The 22,933-nt window shown below is 42.0% G+C and overlaps 1 protein-coding gene across 1 annotated transcript in view; it reads left to right on the top strand.

The window, feature by feature from the left end:
* TRPM8 (transient receptor potential cation channel subfamily M member 8) overlaps positions 1-22,933 on the top strand; it is a 193,508-nt gene that overhangs the window by 84,098 nt on the left and 86,477 nt on the right. The window contains exons 9-11 of the mRNA XM_081943992.1: positions 8,065-8,355; positions 8,524-8,619; positions 9,317-9,446. Coding sequence (XP_081800118.1) covers positions 8,065-8,355; positions 8,524-8,619; positions 9,317-9,446 — 517 coding nt within the window. The remainder of the gene's footprint in view (positions 1-8,064; positions 8,356-8,523; positions 8,620-9,316; positions 9,447-22,933) is intronic.

Below are 22,933 nucleotides of genomic sequence, written 5' to 3'. Positions count from 1 at the left end.
TGAGTTTTTCTTCCTTCCCATTACTCTCTGTCTCCTTGTTTTACTGCTTGTTTTGGGGTTACTAAAGGATATTAAAGATTGGTCATCCTCATTCCTCAATTGTAGTTTAAAACCTTTCAGATAAGCTGAACAATTGTTTTTCAAATACAGTCTTTCTAATTCTTGTGAGATGCGGCCCATCCCTTGCCAGAAGCCCTTCTTGTAGATAATGCTGACTGTGCTTTAGGAATCCAAAATACTCTTGGTGGCACCATCCTTAAAGCCAATTATTTCTAAAATTCTTTGTTCCCTCATTGGATATCGACCTTTTGTTGGAAGTACAGATGAAAACACCACCTGTGCTCCTAACTCCTTAACTTTCTTGCCTAACTGGTCATGGTCTCTTGATATTGTTTTCAGTTTCATTGTCATGTCATTTGTCCCCACATCAAACAGAAGAAAAGGATAATAATATGTGGGCTTGATTTGTCCAAAATGGAATAGGGTCTCTTGCTTGAGCAGCATTAGACTCTAAGGACCCTTACAACTCTGTTATGCTGTATTCTGTTTTATAATCTACAAGAATTACAATATCATTAAAAAAGAACAATATTCGATTCCTGATTCCTGGGTCTAGGCAGCAAATTAGATATTAAAGGTCTTAAACCCTCCTGCCTAATAATCAGAGGGAATTAAAATATGATTATAAAAGCCCAGTCCAGCTCAATACTACTGAAAAAGAAAAATAAGAAAACCAAGAGGAAAAAACAGAATGGTTACATAAAGAACTCCTTGATAAACTGAAAGACAAAAAGGATAAGTACAAAGAATGAAAAGAGGAACACGTAACCAAGGCAGAATACCAACAAATAGCCTGAATTTGCACAGATGAAGTCAGAAAAGCTAAGGCTCAGAATGAAGTAAGATTTGCAGCAAATGTCAAAAATAATTTTAAAAGTTTCTTCAACATACAAACGCAAGAAAAAAGTCAAGGAAATAATCCACTAATTAGAAACTATTCCAAGGAAGTAAGAAGCAGTAGAGAGAAATCAAAGCTACTTAATTCATTATTTGCATCTGTTTTCATACAAAAAAATTCAAAACTCCCACCCTACAACAAACAAAACCATAAAAGACAGCTTATGAATACAAAATAAAGTAGGCAAGAGAATGGTAAGAGAATAACTCTCCACTCTAGATGAGTTCAAATCACTGGGACCTGATGGATTACATCTGAAGCAGCTGTCAGATGTGATTTTGGAAATACTGAACCATATCTTTCAAAGATCCTGAAGGACTAGAGAACTACCTGAGAACTGGGAAAGAGCTGATGTGGTTCCTATCATTAAAAAAACAGAAAAAAAAACCCAATCCACGACACTACAGACCAATCAGCCTGGCATCAATACCTGGGAAGTTCCTGGAAAAGATAATCAAGCAACAAGTATCTATGAATACCTAGAAGCAAACAAATATAACCAGAGGCCAAGATGGATTTGTCAAAAATAGATCATGCCAAACAAATCTTATTTCATTCTTTGACAAAGTGACTAAATTATTGGCCCCTAAAAATCCAGTGGTCATAGTATACTTGGATTTCAGTAAGGCATTTGACAAAGTAGACCAGAATCTACTTCTTGGTAAACTAAAAAATGTGGGATGTATTACATCACCACCTGATGGATTTATAACTGGCTGAAAAATCACACTCAATGCATTGACCTTAATGAAAGTACATCTAAATGGAAGATGGAATCAGTGGAATACTCCAATGTTTTGTTTTGGGCCCAATATTCTTCAATATCTTAAACGATTTAGATGAGGGAATAGAAGGGGAACTCTTCAAATTTGCAAATTACATTAATTGACAAGAATACACAACATTCCAGAACAGAGGTCATCAACCAGTGGTTTGCGGACCACTGGTGGTCCACAAGAAACTTTTGGTGGTCTGCAGTGCACCCAGGTGGAGGAGCTGCTCCGGGATGACCAATGGGCCAGTCCTGTGACTAGAGCTCTGAAATATGGGACCAGCCAAGCAGCTTGTGGTGGAGCTGGAAATCTCTGCCATGGAGGGTGGTATATGCAAATTTCAACTTTGCAGGTGGTGAAGGTGCAAGGAGTAGCACAGTCCTTGCTGGCTGGAATGAGGTAATGGTGCTGTTGCAGCAAGGAGAAATGGTGGGCCGAAGCAATGGGTGGTGGCAACCCATGGTTCTTTTGTCCCCCTGCTGTGACTTCCTGTTGTCTAAACCCACCACTGGCTGCCCCTGCCCCTTGCCCTTCCAGTCACTCCTCACCTGGCCTGTGAAGGGAAGGGCGGGGATGGAGATTTGCTCCATATTCCAGAGTGGGAGTGAACCTTCATCTCTTGCAGCGTCTCACAGGCATTTCTTCCAGCCCTTGTTGGTGCTCCCTGCATCTCAATCGCACAGGGAGACATGCAACTTCCTCTCAGCCCTGAGACACTGACCTGACCCAGCCATTTTTCTTCACTGCTGCTTTTGGTGCCTCCATGACCTGCTTTACAGCCCTCTCTAAGCAGTTTACAGAGTCAGCATATAGCCCCCAACAATCTGGGTCCTCATTTTACTGACCTCGGAAAAATGGAAGGCTGAGTCAACCTTGAGCTGGTGAGATTCAAACTGCCGAACTGCTGGCAATTGGCCCTCAGCAGAATTAGCCTGCAATATTGCATTCTAACCACTGGGCCACCATGGCTCCAAGATCTTATACTTAGGCAAGAAAAATCAACAGAACAGATTCAAATTAGGTGAAGCCTGGCTCAATTACAGTAATTGTGAGAAGGCTCTGGGTGACTTAGTAGACGATCATTTAAACATGAGTTCACAATGTGTGGTGGCAGCCAAACAAGCCAACACATTCTTAGGTTGCATTAACACAGCGGTTCTCAACCTGTAGGTCGCAACCCCTTTTGGGGGCAAACAACCTTTTCACAGGGGTTGCCGAGGAGCCTCCCGCAGTAAGAAGCCGGCCCAAAGGGAAGGAGTGGCTCGGGTTCCCAACATGGCGAAAGGAGAGGGGTGGATGGGGGGGGAAAGTAGGTGCCAAAATAGAGGCGAGGAGGGGGAGAAGAGAGATGTTGGGAAAGCAGTTCGCTCCAAGTGATGGAGGTTGTCAGGGGAAATTTCACCCTGAGCTAACGAGGTGTAGACCATTGGCATTCCTAATAGCATATCTTCAGAAAAAGCGAAAATAAAATAAAACCCGATCACAAGTTCTAATGAAAAACAAACTTTAATATGAAAATAAAATAAATGAACAAAACCTTACTGTCTAAATTGGTTACATCTCTGCAGAGCTCTGTTGCCCACCACCTTGGCAGGCAAACAGAAGATCAGAAGTCTCTTGAATGTGTGTGAGCAGGCGCAGTACATCACTTGCTGATAAGACCTATGACCTGCGCAGTAAATTCTTCAGCACGACTAGCAAACAATTAACGCAGTGACACCCCTTCTTTTGCTAGTTGGGCTGATGTCATCAAATCATCAAATAAGGCACATCTTCTTCCGCAGATACTCAGGTTGAGCTGCTGGAAGTGGTTTGTTGAGCATGTCAGCAATTTGATCATGTGTAGATACATATTGCAATTTAACAAAACCTTGCTTAACTAATTGCTTTGTGTTTTGATAACGAATGTCAATGTGTCTGGACCTAGAACTTGTACAATGTGACTCAGAAATATAAACGACCGATTCATTATCTTCCATCACGGTGATTGGTCAAATCGGACGTGTCCAGATATCTGTGATCAAAGCATCAAACCACGTTAGAGAATTACATGCATTTGAAACACAAGCATATTCAGCTTCAGTAGATGAACATGAAACAAAACTCTGTTTTCTCACTTGCCAGTAAACAGGACATCCATTCAGGAACATCATGTAACCAGAAGTACTTTTGCATGATTTCTTATCACTTGCCCAATCAGAATCTGCATAACAACATAATTCTGTATAATCAGTGCGTGTTGGTTCTAGCAATAACTTCATGTTTTTAGTGTGTTTCAGGTATTTCAATAACTTCTTAATGCATGTCCAATGAAATTGTGTTGCCTTACCTATGTGTCGTGATAAGAGATTAACACTAAGTGCAATGTCGGGTCTGGTCCAACTACTAATGTAGAATAGTGACCCAATGACTGAACGATAAAGTGTTTGGTCCTCGAACTCAGGACTTGGTTCATGTGTTAAGTTGTGAAAATCTGTTTGCATGGGTGTCTTTGTTGTGTTAGCATCTTTCATGTTGCAATGATGCAAAATGTGGTCAATTTTCTCTTCTTGTGAAAGACTAAACCCCTTCTGTGTTTTTTCAATCTGAACACCTAAATAAGTGCTTATGTGTCCTAAAGATTTCAGTGTGGAGTATCTCTGCAAACGTTTAGCAAATATCTCACTCATTTTCTTATTTGGACCAATGTAAACAATATCATCAACATAAACAAGAATTATCATAACGCAGTGACAGAGGTTGATAGGCAGAGCTACGGAAGCCAGGAGGTACCATTTCTGAGGTGTAAAACAAGGCGGGGAAAATAAAATAAAAAAAGGAACGTGGGATGCGCGTATGCTGAGATTCCCTATTAAGACTGTTACCCAAGCTTAGCATGGGTAACAGTCTTAATAGGTTTTGGCCCGTCTCCTGCAGCTCCCTGCTGACCCAATCACGCAATCTGCTCTCTGCCCTGAGAAGACACAAGCCTCTCGCCTGCTTTTGTGGTTCCGTGTCCTTCACAGGCAACTCAGGGTCAGGAAGAGCTCTAGCCCTTTTCTTGTGCTTATCTCTTGCCTGCATGTGTGGAAGCAAAATATCAAAGCGGAGGGGACAATGACTCTCCTCCCGCTGTCGCCACTGCGCAATGAGGTGAGTAACTGGGTATGCAGCGCAGGAGACTCCTCAGCACCAGACTCAGGTCAGCGCAAGCCCTGGTCCCCTTTGTGTTAGCTCAGGAAGGAGGAGAATGGGGAGCAGCAGCAGTTGGTTGGGTGCAGGGAGGGAAGAGCTCTCCTTGCGCACGGCTCTGGAACTCTGCATCCAGAGATGACTGCTCCAGCTCTTTCCTGAGTCAACACGAAGGGGACTGACCTGAGTCTGGCGCTGAGGAGTCTCCTGCGCAGGACAGCCAGCTACTCACTTCTCAGTGGCGGCAGCAGGAGGAGTCGCTGTCCCCACTGCCGTGATCCTGGCCCAGGAGGGTATTTTGCTTGCACACGCAAGAAAGAGATGAAAGAGAAAAGGGGAGAAAGAGAGAGAGAGAGAGACAGAAATGAAAGAGAGCTGGAAGGAGAAATGGGAGAGAGGGAAAATAGCGGGAAACAAATTAGAGGGAGAAGGGGAGAGGGAGAAAGAAATGAAAGAGAGTGAAGGGAGAGAATGAGAGAGAGGGAAAAAAATCTGGGGGAAAGAAAGGAAGAGAAAAGAAAGAAAGAAAGAAAGAAAGAAAGAAAGAAAGAAAGAAAGAAAGAAACTAACGTTCTCAGACCTATGACAAAAGCAATGGCAAGCTAGATCTCTTGCCAAGAAAACTGCAGTTTGCCAGAAGGCACAAATTGGAAGCAAGTCTGATTTTTTAAAACGAAAATAAGAGAGATGGCAAAAAATGCATCTGAAAATAAGATTATTTATAATTTTGAATAACGTATTATATTGTCAAACTCAAAAGAAATCAAAATATATATCCTATTGTTGTTAGTACAATCTTGCCAACTATAAAAAAATTACAGAGAAGCAATTTCCTACAATTAATAACATTTTGGATTTGCTATCGCATTCAATGAGGAAGAAAGAAAAAGAAAGAGGGAAAGGGAAGGAAGGAAAGAAATAAAGGAAGAAGAGAAAGGGAGAGGAAAAATAGAGAAAAACAGAAATGAGAAGGAAGGGGAGAGAAGAGATAGACACCCTATTCCCACAGAAAACACTGAGCCATGAAACTTTGGTAGGCATGTCTGGGGGGAGATGTCATGTGACTGGGTGGGAGTGATGTTGAGTTGGCCACACCCACCCAGGTTTTGTGGTTCCCAGTGTTACATAGTAGCAACGAAAATAATTTTATGGTTGGGGGTCACCACAATATGAGGAACTGTATTAAAGGGTCGCGGCATTAGGAAAGTTGAGAACCACTGCATTAACAGAAGGATATAATCATGTGATGTGTTGGTATTGCTTTATAAATCCTTAGTAAGATCACACTTAGAATACTGCATCCAATTTTGGTCACCATACTATTAAAAAGATGTTGAGACTCTGGAAAGACTGCACAAAAGAGCAACAAAGAAGACTAGGGGGCTGGAGGCTAAAACATATGAAGAACAGTTGCAGGAATTGGGTTTGTCTAGTGAAAAGAAGGACTAGTAACATGATAGCAGGGTTCCAATATTTGTGGGGTTACCACAAACAGGAGGGGGTCAAACTATTTTTCAAAGCACCAGAAAGCAAGACAAGAAATAATGGATTGAAACTGATCAAGGTGGGACGCAACCTAGAATTTAGGAGAAATTTTCTAACAATGAGAACAATCACCAGTAGAATGGCTTGCCTTTAGAAGTTGCCTGAAAGCTTTTAAGAAGAGATTAGACCAGGGGTGTCAAACTCAAGGCCCACTGGCCAGATTTGGGTTAGGGTTAGGGTTTTATCTAGATTGTATAAGTGAGATTATATAAAAGAGAATTAGGAAGTTACAAAAAAAGAACTTCATTTAAGCAGGGTTTGTAGCATTAGGTCATTTTATCAGAAACTCAAAGGGGCATGGTTGTACCATAACAAAAGTAGGATCTTGCAGCATGAATACAAGGCACATAAAATTGAGCAGTGAAGCAGATCAATCTGCTTTTCACTATCACTTTTTTTTCAAAAAGGAAGGCACGAAAGCCATATAGGACATGAGGATGTAATTGTGTAGAGGCAACCCCTCAAAATAATCAAGGCTTATGCCATGGAGGATTTTAGATGTCATAACCAGCATCTTGAATTGAACCTTGAAGCAAACTAGCAACAAATGCAGCTCATCAAGCAGAGCTGTAACATGCACCAATCTTGGGATGCACCTAACTGCCTACACTGCTACATTTTGCACCAGCTGTAGTTTCTGGGTTCTCTTCAAAGGCAGCCCCATGTAGAGTGCATTATATTAATCCATCCAGGAGATAATGAGAGCCTGAATAACAGTAGAACCCCTGATCCAGGAATAGATGGAACTGATGCAGAACCTGAAGTTGCACAATGCCTTTCCTGGTGACAACTATGATCTACTCCTCAAGCAGACATTATGAGTCTAAAAGGACTCCAGATTGTAGACAAGGTCTGTTTGAGGCACACCTTCCAGCACTGAAGATTGTACATTCCAAGATCCTAGAGGCCTCAAAAACCAAAGCCATATAAACTTGCCAGCGTTAAGCTGAAACCTGTTGCTCCCTATCCAACCTCCCACAGCCTCTAAACACCAAGACAGGACCTCAATGGCATCATTTAATTTGCATGGGGAGATGTACAGCTGGGTATCATCAGAAAACTGATGGTACCAAATCCTATAGGAACAGATGACAAGGGCAGGACTTCTCACTGCCATCCAATACTGAATGAAAGCAAGTGCCCAGAAAGGATGAGAACCAGCACAATACAGTGCTGCTCATCCCAATCCATGGAAAATTACCATGGTTGATGGTAATAAATGCCACCAAGAAGTCAAGTAGAACTAGGATGGATAAACTAATTCCATTCTGCTCCCACCCGAGGTCTTCCAAAAGTGCAGCCAATGCTGTTTCAGTCCCATGTCCAATTCTGAAATCCAACTGAATCATCCAGGATTCTCTGAAACTGCCATGCAATCACCTTCTCCAATAATATCTCTTCAACATTTTCTGAACCTCTATTTGAAAGCTTTGATATGTGTGCAAGTGATATAAAACTATCAAAATGCTTGGTTATCAGTTGGCATTTTCTATTCATTTGGTTACCATAAAAATAATCACAGTTGGTACAGATGGAAACAGGATGCTGTTCCCAAAGTGTGTCTCCCTCCCCACCACAAGCTCTGTAAATATTTTGTTGTTTCTTGTTTGTTTCCAGTCTGCTGATCTTCAGGATGTCATGTTTATAGCCCTGGTAAAGGACAGACCGAAATTTGTTCGTCTCTTTCTTGAAAATGGGGTGAATCTAAGGAAGTTCCTCACTCATGAAGTTTTAACAGAGCTCTATACAAACAACTTCAGCAATCTCGTATTTAAAAATCTACAAATTGCTAAGAACTCCTACAGTGATGCTTTTCTTACTTTTGTATGGAAGATGGTAGAGGATTTCAGAAAAGGCATAAAAAAAGAAGACAAAAATGACAAAGATGACATAGAGGTACAGCTGCTGGTATGTCAAGTATAGCTTTTAAACTGAAGTATCCATCTGCATCAATTTAAACCCACATAACACAATGGTTATTTATTTCTAAGTAACTTTTTCTGTGTAAACCAAACATGCATTAAGACTGAATTCCCATATTTCTTAATTATTTTTGTTGTAATGATGTCCTTTCAGGATGGATCTCTTTTTACGAGGCACCCTTTGCAAGCTCTCTTTATTTGGGCTATCCTTCAAAACAAAAAGGAACTATCCACCGTAATTTGGGAACAGGTATTTCACACTTCTGAATCACTAACAATCTTTTGAGATAAAAAGTATTCCCTTAGGCTAGATTCCCATACATTATATCTATATGCAAAAGTAATTCCTATTGACTTTAATATTTGATTAAAATCAGTAGGAATTGCTTTTGCATATACATATATCTAGGTTGGATTGGATTATTATGTATGCTAGAACAAAAGAGATGTCTCTTTTCTACTTAGGGTTTATAGATGCCAAAATTTATGAATGTTGTGGGCCCCTCTTCCTAAATGAGTTTTTATTGTTATTTCTCCCTTTTATATATTGTTTACATGAATGTGATAATATATGAAATGTGAATTTAGATTGATATTTAGAATAACATCAACTGAAGCTATATTGAAGGTAAAACAAAAATGTAGATATATTTAAAATGCTGATTTTATTGAATTATAAACTAGTTTAGTAATATAATTGCTGTAAAAGTTCTATTCCGTGGATTTGTGTAATGGAATGTTCTACTTCAAGAGGGTCATGGTCAATTGATTATTGAGAAATTGTATAGGACAAATTGCTCATCACTTTTAATCATTTTATTGTGCAAGTTATTCAAATGTAGTTCCAGAGAACTTCTATACGATGCAACTACATTGCTGTTTGGTAATGTGAATGTCATTTTAGTATTAGAATGTCATAAGAGGTTATTTAACACTTCTCTTTGCAGACAAGAGGCTGCACATTGGCAGCACTAGGGGCCAGCAAACTTCTGAAAAGCTTAGCTAAGGTAAAGAATGATATTAATGCTGCTGGAGAATCAGAAGAGTTGGCAAATGAATATGAAACAAGAGCTGTAGGTAAGTTAAATATCAGAAGGTTAGCTATAAATTAAGAGATTAAATATATAGTTTGCTGGAAGAGGCACTGCAGGCCAGTCCTTTGCTGTTTCCAGGGTGACCCTATGGGCCAAACCTATGCACTCCGTGGGCCAGATCCTGCCCACAGGCCTTGAATTTGACACCCCTGGTTTAGCGCATCCAGAGCTTGTGATGTCAAATTAAGTTTAGCCAGTGTGCAAGCTGAGGCTATTAATATTTCTGAAATTGCGCACTCCTAGTAGACTTCTACTAATGCCAGGTCCCTATCAGAATGCTGCCACTCTGGAGAGTGGGGGGAGGAACCCTGGGTGGAATGATTTGCATGCTTTCACTTTTACTGCAATTGCTTGGGGAATTTAAGAGGGAGATGTGACCATTTGTACTGACTCCCCCTCTACCAGTTCCAAACGGTATTCAAGGTCGCAATACCCTGAGAAAGACCTCTTTGTATCATCCAGCCTCAGAGTTTGTCATAATACCTTTGTGGCAGCTTATTGGCTACAGATGGACATGGGGCTTGGGGGCGGAGAGTGGGGGAATTAACCTAATGCTCTCTGCCGGAACTTCAGACTCTGCCAAAGTCTTCTTCAATCACTATCTCTTAGTAAAAGTTCCCTTAGAAATGTAAACTGTTTCAAGAGTTTTACTTTCTTGAGAAGGTAGCTGAAGTAGGTCCTTACATTAGGCGGAGTCTGAAAATTGGCCTGCCCTAGCACGGGGAATGTGCAAACAATGTCAGCCCAAGGCAGCGATCAAGAAGACACCGAATGCCGAGGTGAAGCCTCGGCCAAGCTTCAGTCAGGTGCAAACTCCACTGGATGGACAGAGGAAGCCATCAGCTTGGGAGATTTAACCAAGCCAATATGGTTCACAGATATTGGGAAGAGGCATGACAAGGAAGGGAAAATGTAGGGAATCACCATCACCCAGGGCAGTCGTTGGAAAGGATGGAAAGAGAAGCTGGAGGACAAGGAAATGAACCCAACCATGCTGACCTCCTCATGAGGCAAGCCATGCAATGCATGATGGGTGTATTTCAAACTCTGAAAGCAAGAGAGGCCCTGGCCCACATGCCAGGAGGTGACGGACATCATACACAGTTGGAGGAGGGGGATGGGAATCCCTCATTTCTGGACACTTTGGTGGCAGTGATGGCCACCCTGGTGGGAGCAGCAACAATAGTGGGAACCTCACAGAGAGATGCAGAGGCAGGGAATTCCCTGAGGCTGGGAGATGGTGCAGCTCCTTGCAGATGGAAACCACCACCCCCAGTATGAAATGTGATGGGGGTCTTCTTAACCCAACTTCTCACCTACATGCAGGAATATGGAAACAAAATTCCTACTGAGGGGGCTAAGATCAAAGTCATTACTCTGGCCCTGGAGGGGACTGCAGCCAGATTGATGCTAACTCTCCACAATGCCAGTGCCCTGAGCTGAGAAATTTAAATCAATTCATGACTGCCCTGAGATGGCAATTTGAAGACACACACACCCAGCTAACAAGAAAGAGACTGCATTAGAACCATGATGCAGGGGTGCAGACCAGCAACCAAGTACAACAAGACCTGGCTTGCCACCTCAACTGGCCAGTTAAGGGTACAGATTGCAAAGACTAAATTCATCAAGAATTGCTGTGTTTTGCTAATCACAGAAACTTGGCTTCATTCACTCATTCCGGAAGCAGCTGTTGGGCTGGAAGGCTACATAGCTCACCAGCAGGACAGGAGTAGAGAATCCAGCAAGAACAAAGGGGGAGGTTTAAGCCTTTATATGAACAAAAGCTGATGTATCAATATAAAGACTGTAGACAGCCACTGTTCCTTCGAACTGGAGTATATGACTCTTAACTGTAGACCCATATATCTTCCACGAGAGTTCAATGTGGTTTTGATTACTACAGTATTGGCATCAGGTGGGGTATAGACTGCAGTAATCAAAACCACGCTGAACTCTCATGGAAGATATATGGATCTACATTTAAGAGTCATATACTATACTATACTATACTATACTATACTATACTATACTATAGAAGGAATAGATCAGACATCCAGTCTTTGCTTATCAATGGAGACTGAGTGGAGCAAGTGGCCAGTTTTAAGTTTCCAGGTGTTATCATAAAATAGGACCTGACCTGAGGCATTCACATTGCAGCGCTGGTCAGAAGGGCCCAGCAGACTTCTCAGGAAGCAACAACTGAATGAAAAACTGTTGGTGACCTTCTATTGCTGCACCATAGAGAATATTTTAACTTACTGCACTTGTGTATAGTTTGCCAATTGCACAGTGGCAGATAGGACAGCACTCCAGAGGGTTAACATCATTACCCAGAGGATCATTGGTTGTCCTCTCCCATCTTTGGAAGAGCTTTATAGCTTTCACTGCCTTAAGAAAGTTCAAAACTTTCTTAAAGATCCATCTCACGCTGGGCACCCTTTTTTTTGAACTATTACCATCTGGCAGACAGTACAAGATAATAAAAACAAGGACAAATAGACTGAAAAACAGCTTCTATCCCAGGGCAGTAACTATATTGAATCCTACAGTATAGTGCAATATTAATGCAATATTGGGTTTTAAATTATATAGAATGTAAAGGATCTGTGTGTGTTTGTATTTTGATGGTTATAATGTACATTGAAGATGACATTTAATTTCATTGTACAAGGTTCAATGATAGTAAAGTAAAATAAAGTGTAAAATAAAGTGTAAAGTGAAGTGTAAAGCAAGGGCAAGGGCAGGGGCAAGGGCAGGGGCAGGGGCAGGGGCAGGGGCAGGGGCAAGGCAAGGCAAGGCAAGGCAAGGCAAGGCAAGGCAAGGCAAAGCAAGGCAAAGCAAGGCAAGGCAACTAGCCAGAAAGAGACTGCATTAGAACCATGATGCAGGGGTGCAGACCAGCAGCCGAGTACACCAATACCTGGCTTGCCCCTTCAACTGGCCAGAGGACATCCTCGTGTGTTGCTTCAAGGAAGGTCTGAATGAAGACTTCAGGTTGATGTCACGGTGAGAATGGGCTCCACTGAGTCCTGCGAAATCCAGTTAGCAACTGCTGTCAGGAGACCCTACGGGGTCAAATCTGCCTTGTAGGGGCAGCAAAGAAAGGAGAGGTGCTTCGTGGACCATGAGGAACTTGCAATTTCCTCGCTAGGTCTGAAGCAAGCTCTCCCAAATGGCAGCAGGGATGATGGCCATTTTTAGCAGTCACAAGCTGGGACAACCAGGACCATAAGATTTGTGCTGGAGCAGTCCATGGACAGAGCATTGAAATTGGGTGAAATAACTTCCAACTCTTACTCTAAAGACTTAATTTAAGTACAAGAATTTGTAGATAATCTCCAAGTGTTTAAGTAAGTGGCAGAGAAGATTAAAGACTGAAAATTAAGAGGTGAAAGAAATGCCCAAGAGAAGCTTTAAAATACAGAAAGCCTGAAAAAGGTTTCAATTTTTTCCAGGTCTCTAGTTTTTCTCTATGTAGTTTTTAGCCACTTTAAACATTTTGGAGGTTAGTCTTTTCAGAGTGTCTTTTCTTTGGGGTTTAATCCCTAATCAAGAAGTTGAAAATAATCTCACCCAGCTCCAGTCCACTGTTCAAACACCACATTTTCAGCACATTTCTTTCTTCGGTTGTCCCAGCTTCCTGGCGGTCATAATGGCTGTCTCTCCTTCCTTGTTGTTGGATAAGTGAGCCTCGGATCAAGCTGGTGAGTTGCCACTCTCAACGATCTGCAAGGCGTCTTTCCTTTCTTCGTCACCCCTATGAGGTGATTATAGCCCTTTAATGCCCCCCCCGATGAGGAGAGTTCAGCCTAGGGTCACAGAGCTCCACTCCCTGTGGCTGTGTTGCCAGGAAGTCAACCGGAAGTCCAAATAAATTATATTGTTAAAGTTTGATATTTATATTATATATTTAAATGCAAATTAATATTTCTTTGTGTGTTTATAAAAATAAAAATAAACTAATGCCAATGTGAGAGGAATAAGGAACTTACATGTAGTTGAATGAATTTGAGAATAATTATATTAGCTTCTCTCTGTTTTTCTAAACTAGATGAGTCTGCAAAAGGCCAGTTTCTTTTTCTTTTCCCATTTCATTTTTGTGTGAAATGCAAGGAGACATTTGTCATGCTTAGACATGGCAAAGTTTCATTCTTTGTTCTGAGCATTTTTGAGTTAGAGGTAACAATTGTAAAAGTATCATCATTTAAAGGGACATTGGATCTATTTACTAGTAATAGTAGTGATAATATGTACAAAAGAGATCTTTTTTTGTAATTTTATTTATAGTTGTCTCTTTAACATCCATAAGTGCTTGGTGAGCAGTGAATTGTCTGGGTCAATGTATAATACACAATAATAATAATACTGTTTAGGTATACATACTAATAATCTTTCAACTTCTAACATTTATGTATACATAGTAATTATAATGTATTCTATTATATCTCAGTATACATAATACTATTTCCCCAATTTCTACTTTCTACTTCTATTTTCTATCTCTTAATAAAGCAATTACCATATTAAGAAGTATTCTATATCTAACCATCATCTCTTGCCCTTTTTTGTATTTCAACTCTTATTGACTTTTTGGCAAGTCTCCCATGCTCCTCTCTTGGGATCTTGGATCTCCTTACATTACTCATATTTAGTCTAAATATTTCATCTGCATCAACACCTATCACTTGCTGTTGAATCTCTGGAGCACCCATCAATAACTCTTCCATCATTTCTGGGAGATCTTTCTCTTTATTTTCTTCTATATTTTGACCTCTTAAAGAGTAATCTGTCTGTTGCATTTTAGAGATTAGTACTATCTCTTCCCTGTCTTAATCTGCTTGTGTCATTTGTTGATTTATCATCTCTATTCTTTCCTCAGATCCTTGTTTTCTCCTCTACTTTCTGAATTTTTTGTTTATTTTTCATTGTCATTTGCTGAAGGTTTTCTAGTCTCACATGTGTATCCTTTATCACATTCATCATCTCCCTATGATTCTTTGTCATAGTTTCCTAAATACATTGAAGAATCAATAGCATTTATTTTTGAAATATATTTGTTTCCCCCTGTTGGTACATTTTGCATTAATTTAATAGGCCAGCAGTTGCTCAATAATCTACCAAGATCCCCCTGTCCCAATTACCCAGAGACACCCAAAAGGCCAACACAGTTTATAGTCCTCAAAATTTTCCAATGTGCACCCTCTATGCTGTCCACATTTATAACTCTTGTTTAATTTTTCTTCTTTTACTTCATAGGATGCTCTTTCAAATAGTATTAATAATCCAGAATAGCCCACCAAATTTCCCCAAATCTCCTTAATCTACAGAATCAAGTGTTTAATTTCCAGGTTAATTTCTGTTAATTATAGTCCACACTGCCTTAACAATCTTTTTTTTTAAAGAATTTTATTGGTTTTTACAGATATTTATAGGAAAGGGGTAGGTAGGTATACAAAATTTTGACAGCTACATCGTGCGAAAGGTAGAAATCCCCCCAAATCTCACAACTTTTAGAGAAAAAAAAAGTAAAGATCAAAAATTAAAAGATAAACATTAGCAGCTTTTTGTTTTACATTATATCAACAATATATTCAATCATCTTATATGTCACTTCCAACAATTACATTATAACAACAATTGCAATAATATTTCAAATTATTTTTGTGACCTGAGTGTTCTCGATGTTGCTTCCTCCCCCCTGCCCTGGCAGAGCCATAGCCCCTCCCTCCTTCATATCTTGTGTACTGTCCCCTGTTCCATCTAGAAAGGCAATGTGTTTTTTTAATTTTCTGCCTCCACAACTGTGTTGATTCTAATTCTATTGCCCTCCCAAAAGATCAACATTCCTTCTGGCAATAGCCATCTGAACCAAACTCCTTTATCATATAATTTCTTTGATAAAGAGGAATATTTCTTCCTCTTATCTCTTACCTTCTTCGGAATTTGTTTAAGAATGGCTATTTCTTTGTCTTTATATTTTAATGGTCCCCCCCTCTGAGCTCCTAAGACCTCATCTCTTGTAGTCTTTCTAAGAAATTTAACATGTACTTCCCTTGGAACGTTGTGTGTTCTAGCATATGCTGAATTGATCCTATAAATCAAATCAATATCCCACCATAGCTGTTGTTTGTTTGCCTTAACAATCTTCAAAAGACTCACCAGTTGATTCCAGACAGCCAGAAAAGCAAATAGATATGAAACCAAAGTAAAAAGACCTTCCAGGTGTTTTTTATTTCCATTCTTCCATTATTTCCATTCTTCTACTCCTTGTTTTTCTTCTGTTATCAATCTCATTCTTTGTCAAGGACTTTTGAGAACTTTTCCTATCATGTAATAGTATAGTATGAGTGTCAGCAACCTGTGGCTCCAGAGCCACATGTGGCTCTTTGACCCCTCTCCTGCAGCTCCCCCTGGTCGCGTGACCTGCTCTTTGGCCCGAGCCACTGGCCCAACCCAGCCATGGCTGACACCAACCTTGCTAACATGAGGGCTGGTAAGGTGGGGATGGGATCTGAAAGGAGGGTACGATGGAAACATGCCCACAGATGAGGAGCGAGCACAAGCCTTGGTGGTGGCTTCCCCAAAGATGAACCTCCTCCTCCTCCTTCTCACATGATCCCTGGCTGGTTGTTGTGGGGCCGGGAGGGCATGCATGAGTGGGGATACCCTCCTCAAGTGAGTGGCTGGACTCGGCCAAAGCAAAGCAAAGGCGCACAGAGCAGGTGGCTTGACTGGCTGATGGGTGACCGTCTTTTGTGAGGGCACTCCAGCTTTCTCTGAGCCTGATCCCTGGAGTGGGCATGCGAGGTTCAGCAAGGCCAGTCCCCTTTTCCCATTGCCCTGAGCTTCTTTTCTTCTCCAGTTGAGTGGTGCCGCTGGTGGCATTGATTGAAAAGTGTCTCCAGGCAGCTTTAAATCTCACATGGGGGACTTTCATTGCCCACAGCACTGCTCAGCTGGAGGAGTAAAGAAACTCAGGGCATGCTCACCTGGGGATCAGGCTCGGAAAAAGCCAGAGTGCCCTCACCAAAGATGCTCACCCATCAGCTAGTCAAACATGCCTTTGCTATGCTTTGGCCGAACCCAGCCACTCACTTGTGGAGGGTATCCCTACTCATGCACATGCGAGAGAGTGAGAGAGCGAAAGAGATAGAAATGAAAGAGAGAAAAGGGGAGAAAAAGACAGGAGAGAGAGAGAGAAATGAGAAAATGAGGGAGGGACCGAATGAGGGAGAGAAAAGAGAGAGAAACAAATGAGAGAGAGAAGGGGGAGAGGAGAGAAAAATGAGAGTGAGCTGGGGGAGAGAATGAGAGAGGGGGAAAAGAGGGAAACAAATGAAAAAAGGGGAGAGAAAGAAAGAAAGAAAAATGGAGAGAGGGAGAGGAAAAAGAGCAAAATAGAAATGAGAGGGAGAGAAAGAGAGAGAGAAAGGGGAATAAAAAGGAGAGAGAGAGAAATGAGAAAATGATGGAGGGAGAGAATGAGAGAGAATGGAAAGAGAGAGAGAAACAAATGAGAGAGAGAAGGGATAGAGAAATGAGAGAGTGTCAGAGTACAAGGCAAGGTATTGCTCAAAGTTCCAATTTATTAAAAAAAAAGCCATGTTGGCACAGCTGGAAAAACCTGAATCTGAAAGCTTCCAGGTTTTCCCCACTCAGTTGAAAGTTTAAGATCTTGCCCCCACACCCACAAATCCATCACATAATCCAATATTCCAGTGCCATGCTGGCAGTTCCACCCATCAAGTTCCAGTCAGGTGCAGAGGTGCAAAGACAAAGGATGACCTTGGCTTTCTAGAAAGAATTTTGTTATGGCTACATAGCATCTAACTCCTACATTCCCCCTCCCATTTTCCCACAATAGAAAATGCATAGTAGAATAATAGGAAGTGTGGCAGGCAAAAGATCCGAAAGAAAAAAATGACTGCAGGCCTGACAAGTGACTTCTCCTTAGAAGAAAAGCATATCCTGTAAATAGAATAATGTAGGGGGTTAACATCAGCATAACTAACCACCTCTTCCTCCCTCGGGGGGGAGGGGGGAGCTTTGGCTTATCGGGAAATTTATCATGATATTGTTTTGCTAACTTATCAGCTTTTACATTCTTCCAAATTTTACCCATGTAGCTTCGGACAAAGGGTACACCTTCCAATGTACTAAATATTGCAAGCGACCTCTATACAATTTTTTTCACCTCATAGTGAGTTTCTCCCTGTATCACCACTGGACAAGGGGGTGGTTGAGTCAGTGGTCTTAGATTAGACCCAATCACAGGTTTCAGCAAGGTGCAATGAAAGACTGGGTGAATTTTCCCTAGAATTCTGGACCGACTGAGCTGAACTTTAGCTGGGTTAATTATTTTCACTATTGGGAAGGGACCTAAAAATGTTGGCCCTAATTTCTTGCTAGGCATTCTTAACTTGTAGCTGGTAGACAAGAAAACAATCCCCCACATGGAAGAGGGATTGGAGCAAGCTATGCTTGTCAACTTGTTTCTTGTACTCTTCTGCACTTTCTTGTGCTCTCTGCCGGAGCTTTTTTCATATTCTCTGGGATACTCCGTGTAGATGGTAAATGTGTTTGACAAACATCTTCGCTAGTTTCTTCACTGATGGTAATCCTGAACAAGCAAAGAAATGAGCTTGCTTGGAAAATAAGTCAATGACTGTCCAGATTACTTTATTTCCGCTGCTTTCTGGGAGCTCTACGATGAAATCTATTGCGATCTCTTCCCATGTTCAATCCAGCTGGCCACCTGTTCCAGTAATCCAGGGGGCTTCCCTGGCCATATTCTCGTGGCTGTGCAAGTGGCACAAATTTTCACATAGTCTTCCACTTCTGCTTTCATCTTAGGCCACCAAAACTGATGTCTGCAGAGGTGGAGCATTTTTAGGAATCCAAAGTAACCTGCCAACTTTGCATTATGGCTTCACTGTAGTACTTCCAGCCTCCAGTTCACAGGAATGTACAGTTTGGATCCTTTCCAGGCTAAGCCATCTCTCATCATCAGGATGTATTTGTTGTCATTGAGCCAGTGGTCGGTTGGCAGTGCTGATTTTATTACTGCAGTCAGCTTGTCCTGGCTGAGAGTAGGCTGCCATATGATCTGGCCACAGGTAGTGGTTTGAGCTGCCATTTGGTTGTGGGGGAGTTATGGCGTGAATCATCTCCTCCCTCGGATTGTCATACTGTGGTTTCCTAGATAAGGCATCCGCCAGCAAGTTCTTCCAAGCAGAGATGTGCTTCAGTTTGAACTTAAATCTCCTGAAGTATTGTGTCCAGAGGACTTGCTTTGGAGAGAACTTTCTGGGGCTTTTTAAGGCTCCAAAGTTTTTATGATCAGTCCAGACATCGAATGGCACTTTCCCACTCTCTAGGAAATGTCTCCAGGTGAGTAGTGTCCAATGGACTGCATTGACTTCTTTCTCCCATCTTCTTTCAGTGGCGGTGAGCTTTTTTGGAGACATACGTGCAAGGCAGGATTTGTCCCTTTTTGTCTCTTTGCAACAGCACTGCTGCTACAGCCACATCACTGGCATCTGCCTGGATTATGAATTGCTGTTCTGGGTGGGATGTTGCAGAATGGGCTCTTGGGCAAAGAGCCATTTTAATTTTTCAAATGCTTTTTGACAGTCTATTGTGCACCCAATAGGCTGGTTGGCTTCGGCTTTGTCAGCGATGGCCCTGTTTTTAACAGTTCAGTTAGGGGCAGAGCGACTTCTGCAAATGCCGGGATGAATTGCCAATAGAAGTTAGCAAATCCCAGGAAACTTTGTAGCTGTTTGTGGGTGTGTGGGGGTTGCCAGTCTAGCATCGCTTTCACTTTCCCTGGGTCCATTTCTATCCCATCGCTGGAAATACGATAATCCAGGGAGGTTTTGTGGAATTCACACTTCGATAGCTTCATGTAGAGCTAGTGGGCCCTTGTAAGCCAAATGGCATGACTTTGAATTGGAAACTACCAAAGGGGCAGTTAAATGCTGTCTTCCATTCATCCCACTCCTAGATTCATATGCAGTAATACACCTTTCTCAATCCAGCTTGGGGAACACCTTGCTTTTGGCCAAGTGATTCAACATGTCCTTCATGAGGGGGAGGGGGAGGTGTTTTCTATGTGAACGGCATTAATTCCCCAGAAGTAAACACAAAGTTCCTTCCCCCCCCCCATCTTTCTTCTCTTTGAAGAGAATGGGGGCTGCTACTTTTGACTTGACTGGTTGGATAAAGCCCTGCTCCAAATTGGCATCGATGTATTTCCTTAATTCCGCCATTTGTTTAGGGGTCATGGAGTACATTTTAAGCTTTGGTAGTTTTGCCCCAGGCAAGAACTCTATTGTGCAGTCAGTGAGGGGGGAAATAATTGCACTCTTTCTCACTAAAAACCCCTTCTAAATCCCAGTATTCTTTCAGTATTTGTTGGATGCCTGGAAGTTTAGTGTCTACTGCAGTGGCTGCAAGCTCGGATTGTTTGCTTTAAGGGGTACAATAGTCCCTGGATGGCCTTCTAGCTTCACGGAGGGGGTAGCAGCCCAATGCCTAGGGTCAACCTTCAAATGCCATCTTCCCACTTTAGGTTAGGTGCCCATTTGACCAACCATGCATGATGATTGATTCATTCATTTTTGATGCTATAATGAATCTGAGGAGTTCACGATGGCGCCTTATCTGCAGCTTCATCAAGTGGTGATTAGCTTGGCCGTGGTCCCTCTGATTAGCGTCCTGTCAACTTGCTCAAACTGAATGGGATGCTCTTAGGATCTTGTGCGTATGCCCAGCTGCTCCACGATGGACATGCTAATTAAGCATCAGGTTTAGCCCGTGTCAATCACTGCCTTAACTTCCCCTTCTACCCCCGTCTCGGGCACTATAACTTTGACTTTGATGGCAAAGGGGTGGATGGCTGCACTTACCTATGGTTGTCTTCACTGCTGTTTTCCTCCTCTGTACTTGGAGGGGTTCCCCATTGGGCAGAGTCTCCATCTCCTCAGGCTGGGGAGGGGCTCTTTCCATTTGTTGGATGAGATGACTCTTTTTGGGTGGTTTTCATGGGGCCCTCTTTGTTCCACTGGTGGCTTGGGTTCTTGCTTGTGGGATTGGGACTGGAGCCAAGCATTCCAACACTCTGTGCCCATGTTGATCACACTCTATTGCTCCCACCAATTTTGGGGAAGGCATTTCGGCTTGCTTTGTTTGGTCTTCTAGCAGGATTTTCAGTGGTAGGCTTTCGGTGGGGGTGAAGTTCGTGATCCAGAATAACTGTGGTAGTGTACCAATTCTGGATACTCTAATGCTGCATGCCTTTCTCAGTTTGGGGTCTAGAGCATCTTTGAATGTATGCACAAGGAGTTGTTCTGGCCAGTCCTGTAGCTTTCCAGCCACTCTTCTAAACTCCCAAACTAATTCCTTCACGGACAGCCTGCTGCAACCCTTGGATTTGCTCTTCTGCTTCCACATGTTGGGCCACATTGTTAAATCAGATCTGCATCTGTTGAACAAATCTGTTGGCATCTTCTAATTTGGGAGCCACCTCATTGTGGAGCTCGGCTACCCATTTGGATCCTTCCCCCTCATTCATCTCCTCTGTTATGGCTGAAATCAGCTATCAGTCAGAAGGGTATTGATCTCTAAATTGATCAATTTGCACCCAGACTCGATTTAGGAAATAGGCTAGCTTCCCAGGGGTCCCATCAAACGTCACCTGAAATCAGGGAGGCACTGGAGCCAGCAGGACTGGCACCTGGATTTGCATGGGTGCTGGGCAGGCGCTTGGGGCTGGGCCTCCCTTGTGGTGCAACTCTTGGTGGCTGCAGTTGGGCAGAAATCTTCTGGGGCATTGTGACATGGGGTTGCCCCTACAATCCCCCTCCCATTTTCCCAAATAGAAAATGCATAGTAGAATAATACAAAGTGTGGCAGGCCAAAGATCCAAAAGAAAAGATGGCTGCAACCTGACAGAGAGAACTGGAGGGAGAGGGAGAGAAATGAGAGAGAGAAAATGAGAGAGAAAGAAAGACAGTGAGGTGAGGAAAAAGAAAAAATAGAAATGAGAGGGAGGGGGAGGGGGGAGAGAGAGACCCATTTCCCACAGAAAACACCAGGAGCCAAAAAACCTGTGTAGGTGTTGCTGGGTGGGAGTGACATTGAGTTGGCCATGGCCACCCAGGTTTTGTGGCTCACAGTGCTTTCTTTTCTGTGGGAAATGGATCCAATTGGCTTTTTGAGTGCTTAAAGTTGCAGACCACTGGTATAGTATCATTTTCACCAGTAGGTGGCACCCCAGCTCTATGTTACAGCATTAAATGAAGCAAAAATGGAAGAGCTGACTGTCAAAAGATTGAAGAAGAAGAAACACTTTTCTTTATACAATTTCTTCCAGTAATTCAACAATATTATCTGCAAATTTAGTCACTTTTCACAATACCACATGTTCCAGTCTGGTCTTTCTATATTTTAAAACTTGATAGTCTTTCATTAAAATTCATTTCCCTTTTGGATCTATAATCTATCTCCGTGTATTAGTTCATCTCTTTCTCAAGTTTTGGAGAGCCTTTTAAAAAATTATTTGGGTTTAAGACTCTAATATAGAAGTTGAAAATCATCTCACCCAGTTTCAATCCTCCGTTCATGAACCGCTCCTGCTCATAATCTTCTTGTCCCAGTTGTCACAGCTTCATTATGGTCATAATGCTGCTGATCAGGAGGATTTATTTGCATCCAACGAGGAAATGGCAATTTCCTTGAGATCAACAAAAAGTTTCTCCTATCTTCACCACCTCTTCAAGGTGGCTTTGGCCCTGTAGGGTCTCCTGGCATGCAGGTATTGGCTAGGTTTCGCAGAGCCCCACTATCCATCTTGCTGCAACACCAATTTGTCAAATCTACAAAAGAGATCTTTCAGTATCTCCCTTCAGTGAGTGCTATTGGGAAGACATTGAATTTGAACCAGAGAGAGAGTCCATTTAAATTTCAGAAATGTTATGTGACTGAAGTATCTGGCTGGTTGGGGAAAGTGTGCAGAGTGATTCAAAAAGAAGTTTCTACTGTAGGTGGAAATTGATAAGTTTGCTTGCAGCTCTAAATCAATGCCCTATTTTTTAAGATCAGTGCATGATCAATAGCCCATCAGGATGATGGCTGGCTCTGAAAAGCCATAAAGTGCAGTTTGTCTGGCACCAGGAAGACTGAATACTATTGGTCATAGTTAAAGAGGCCAAATTCGTTTAAAAAAAGGTGAGCTTAAGCCAGTAGGAAAAAATGAAAATCCAGGCAGAAGTTTCTATTTTGAGTAGGCCAGCTTCACAATATACTGCTATATTCTGAACCCAGCAAGATATTTGAAAAATAGAACTCAAAAACCTGGGCCGAACTCTTTCAAGAGAAAGAAATGACGTAAGGGTCCCGCTGAACTCCAAAGAGGAGATGGATTTGGATCTTAGCTAGGAAGACTTTAATTACTGCAAATATATG

The sequence above is a fragment of the Natrix helvetica genome (assembly GCF_964273705.1).
Source record: "Natrix helvetica genome assembly, chromosome: 2".
Classification (NCBI taxonomy): domain Eukaryota; kingdom Metazoa; phylum Chordata; class Lepidosauria; order Squamata; family Natricidae; genus Natrix; species Natrix helvetica.
The sequence above is the reverse complement of the archived record's forward strand: the minus strand, read 5'-3'. Positions and strand labels throughout refer to the sequence as shown.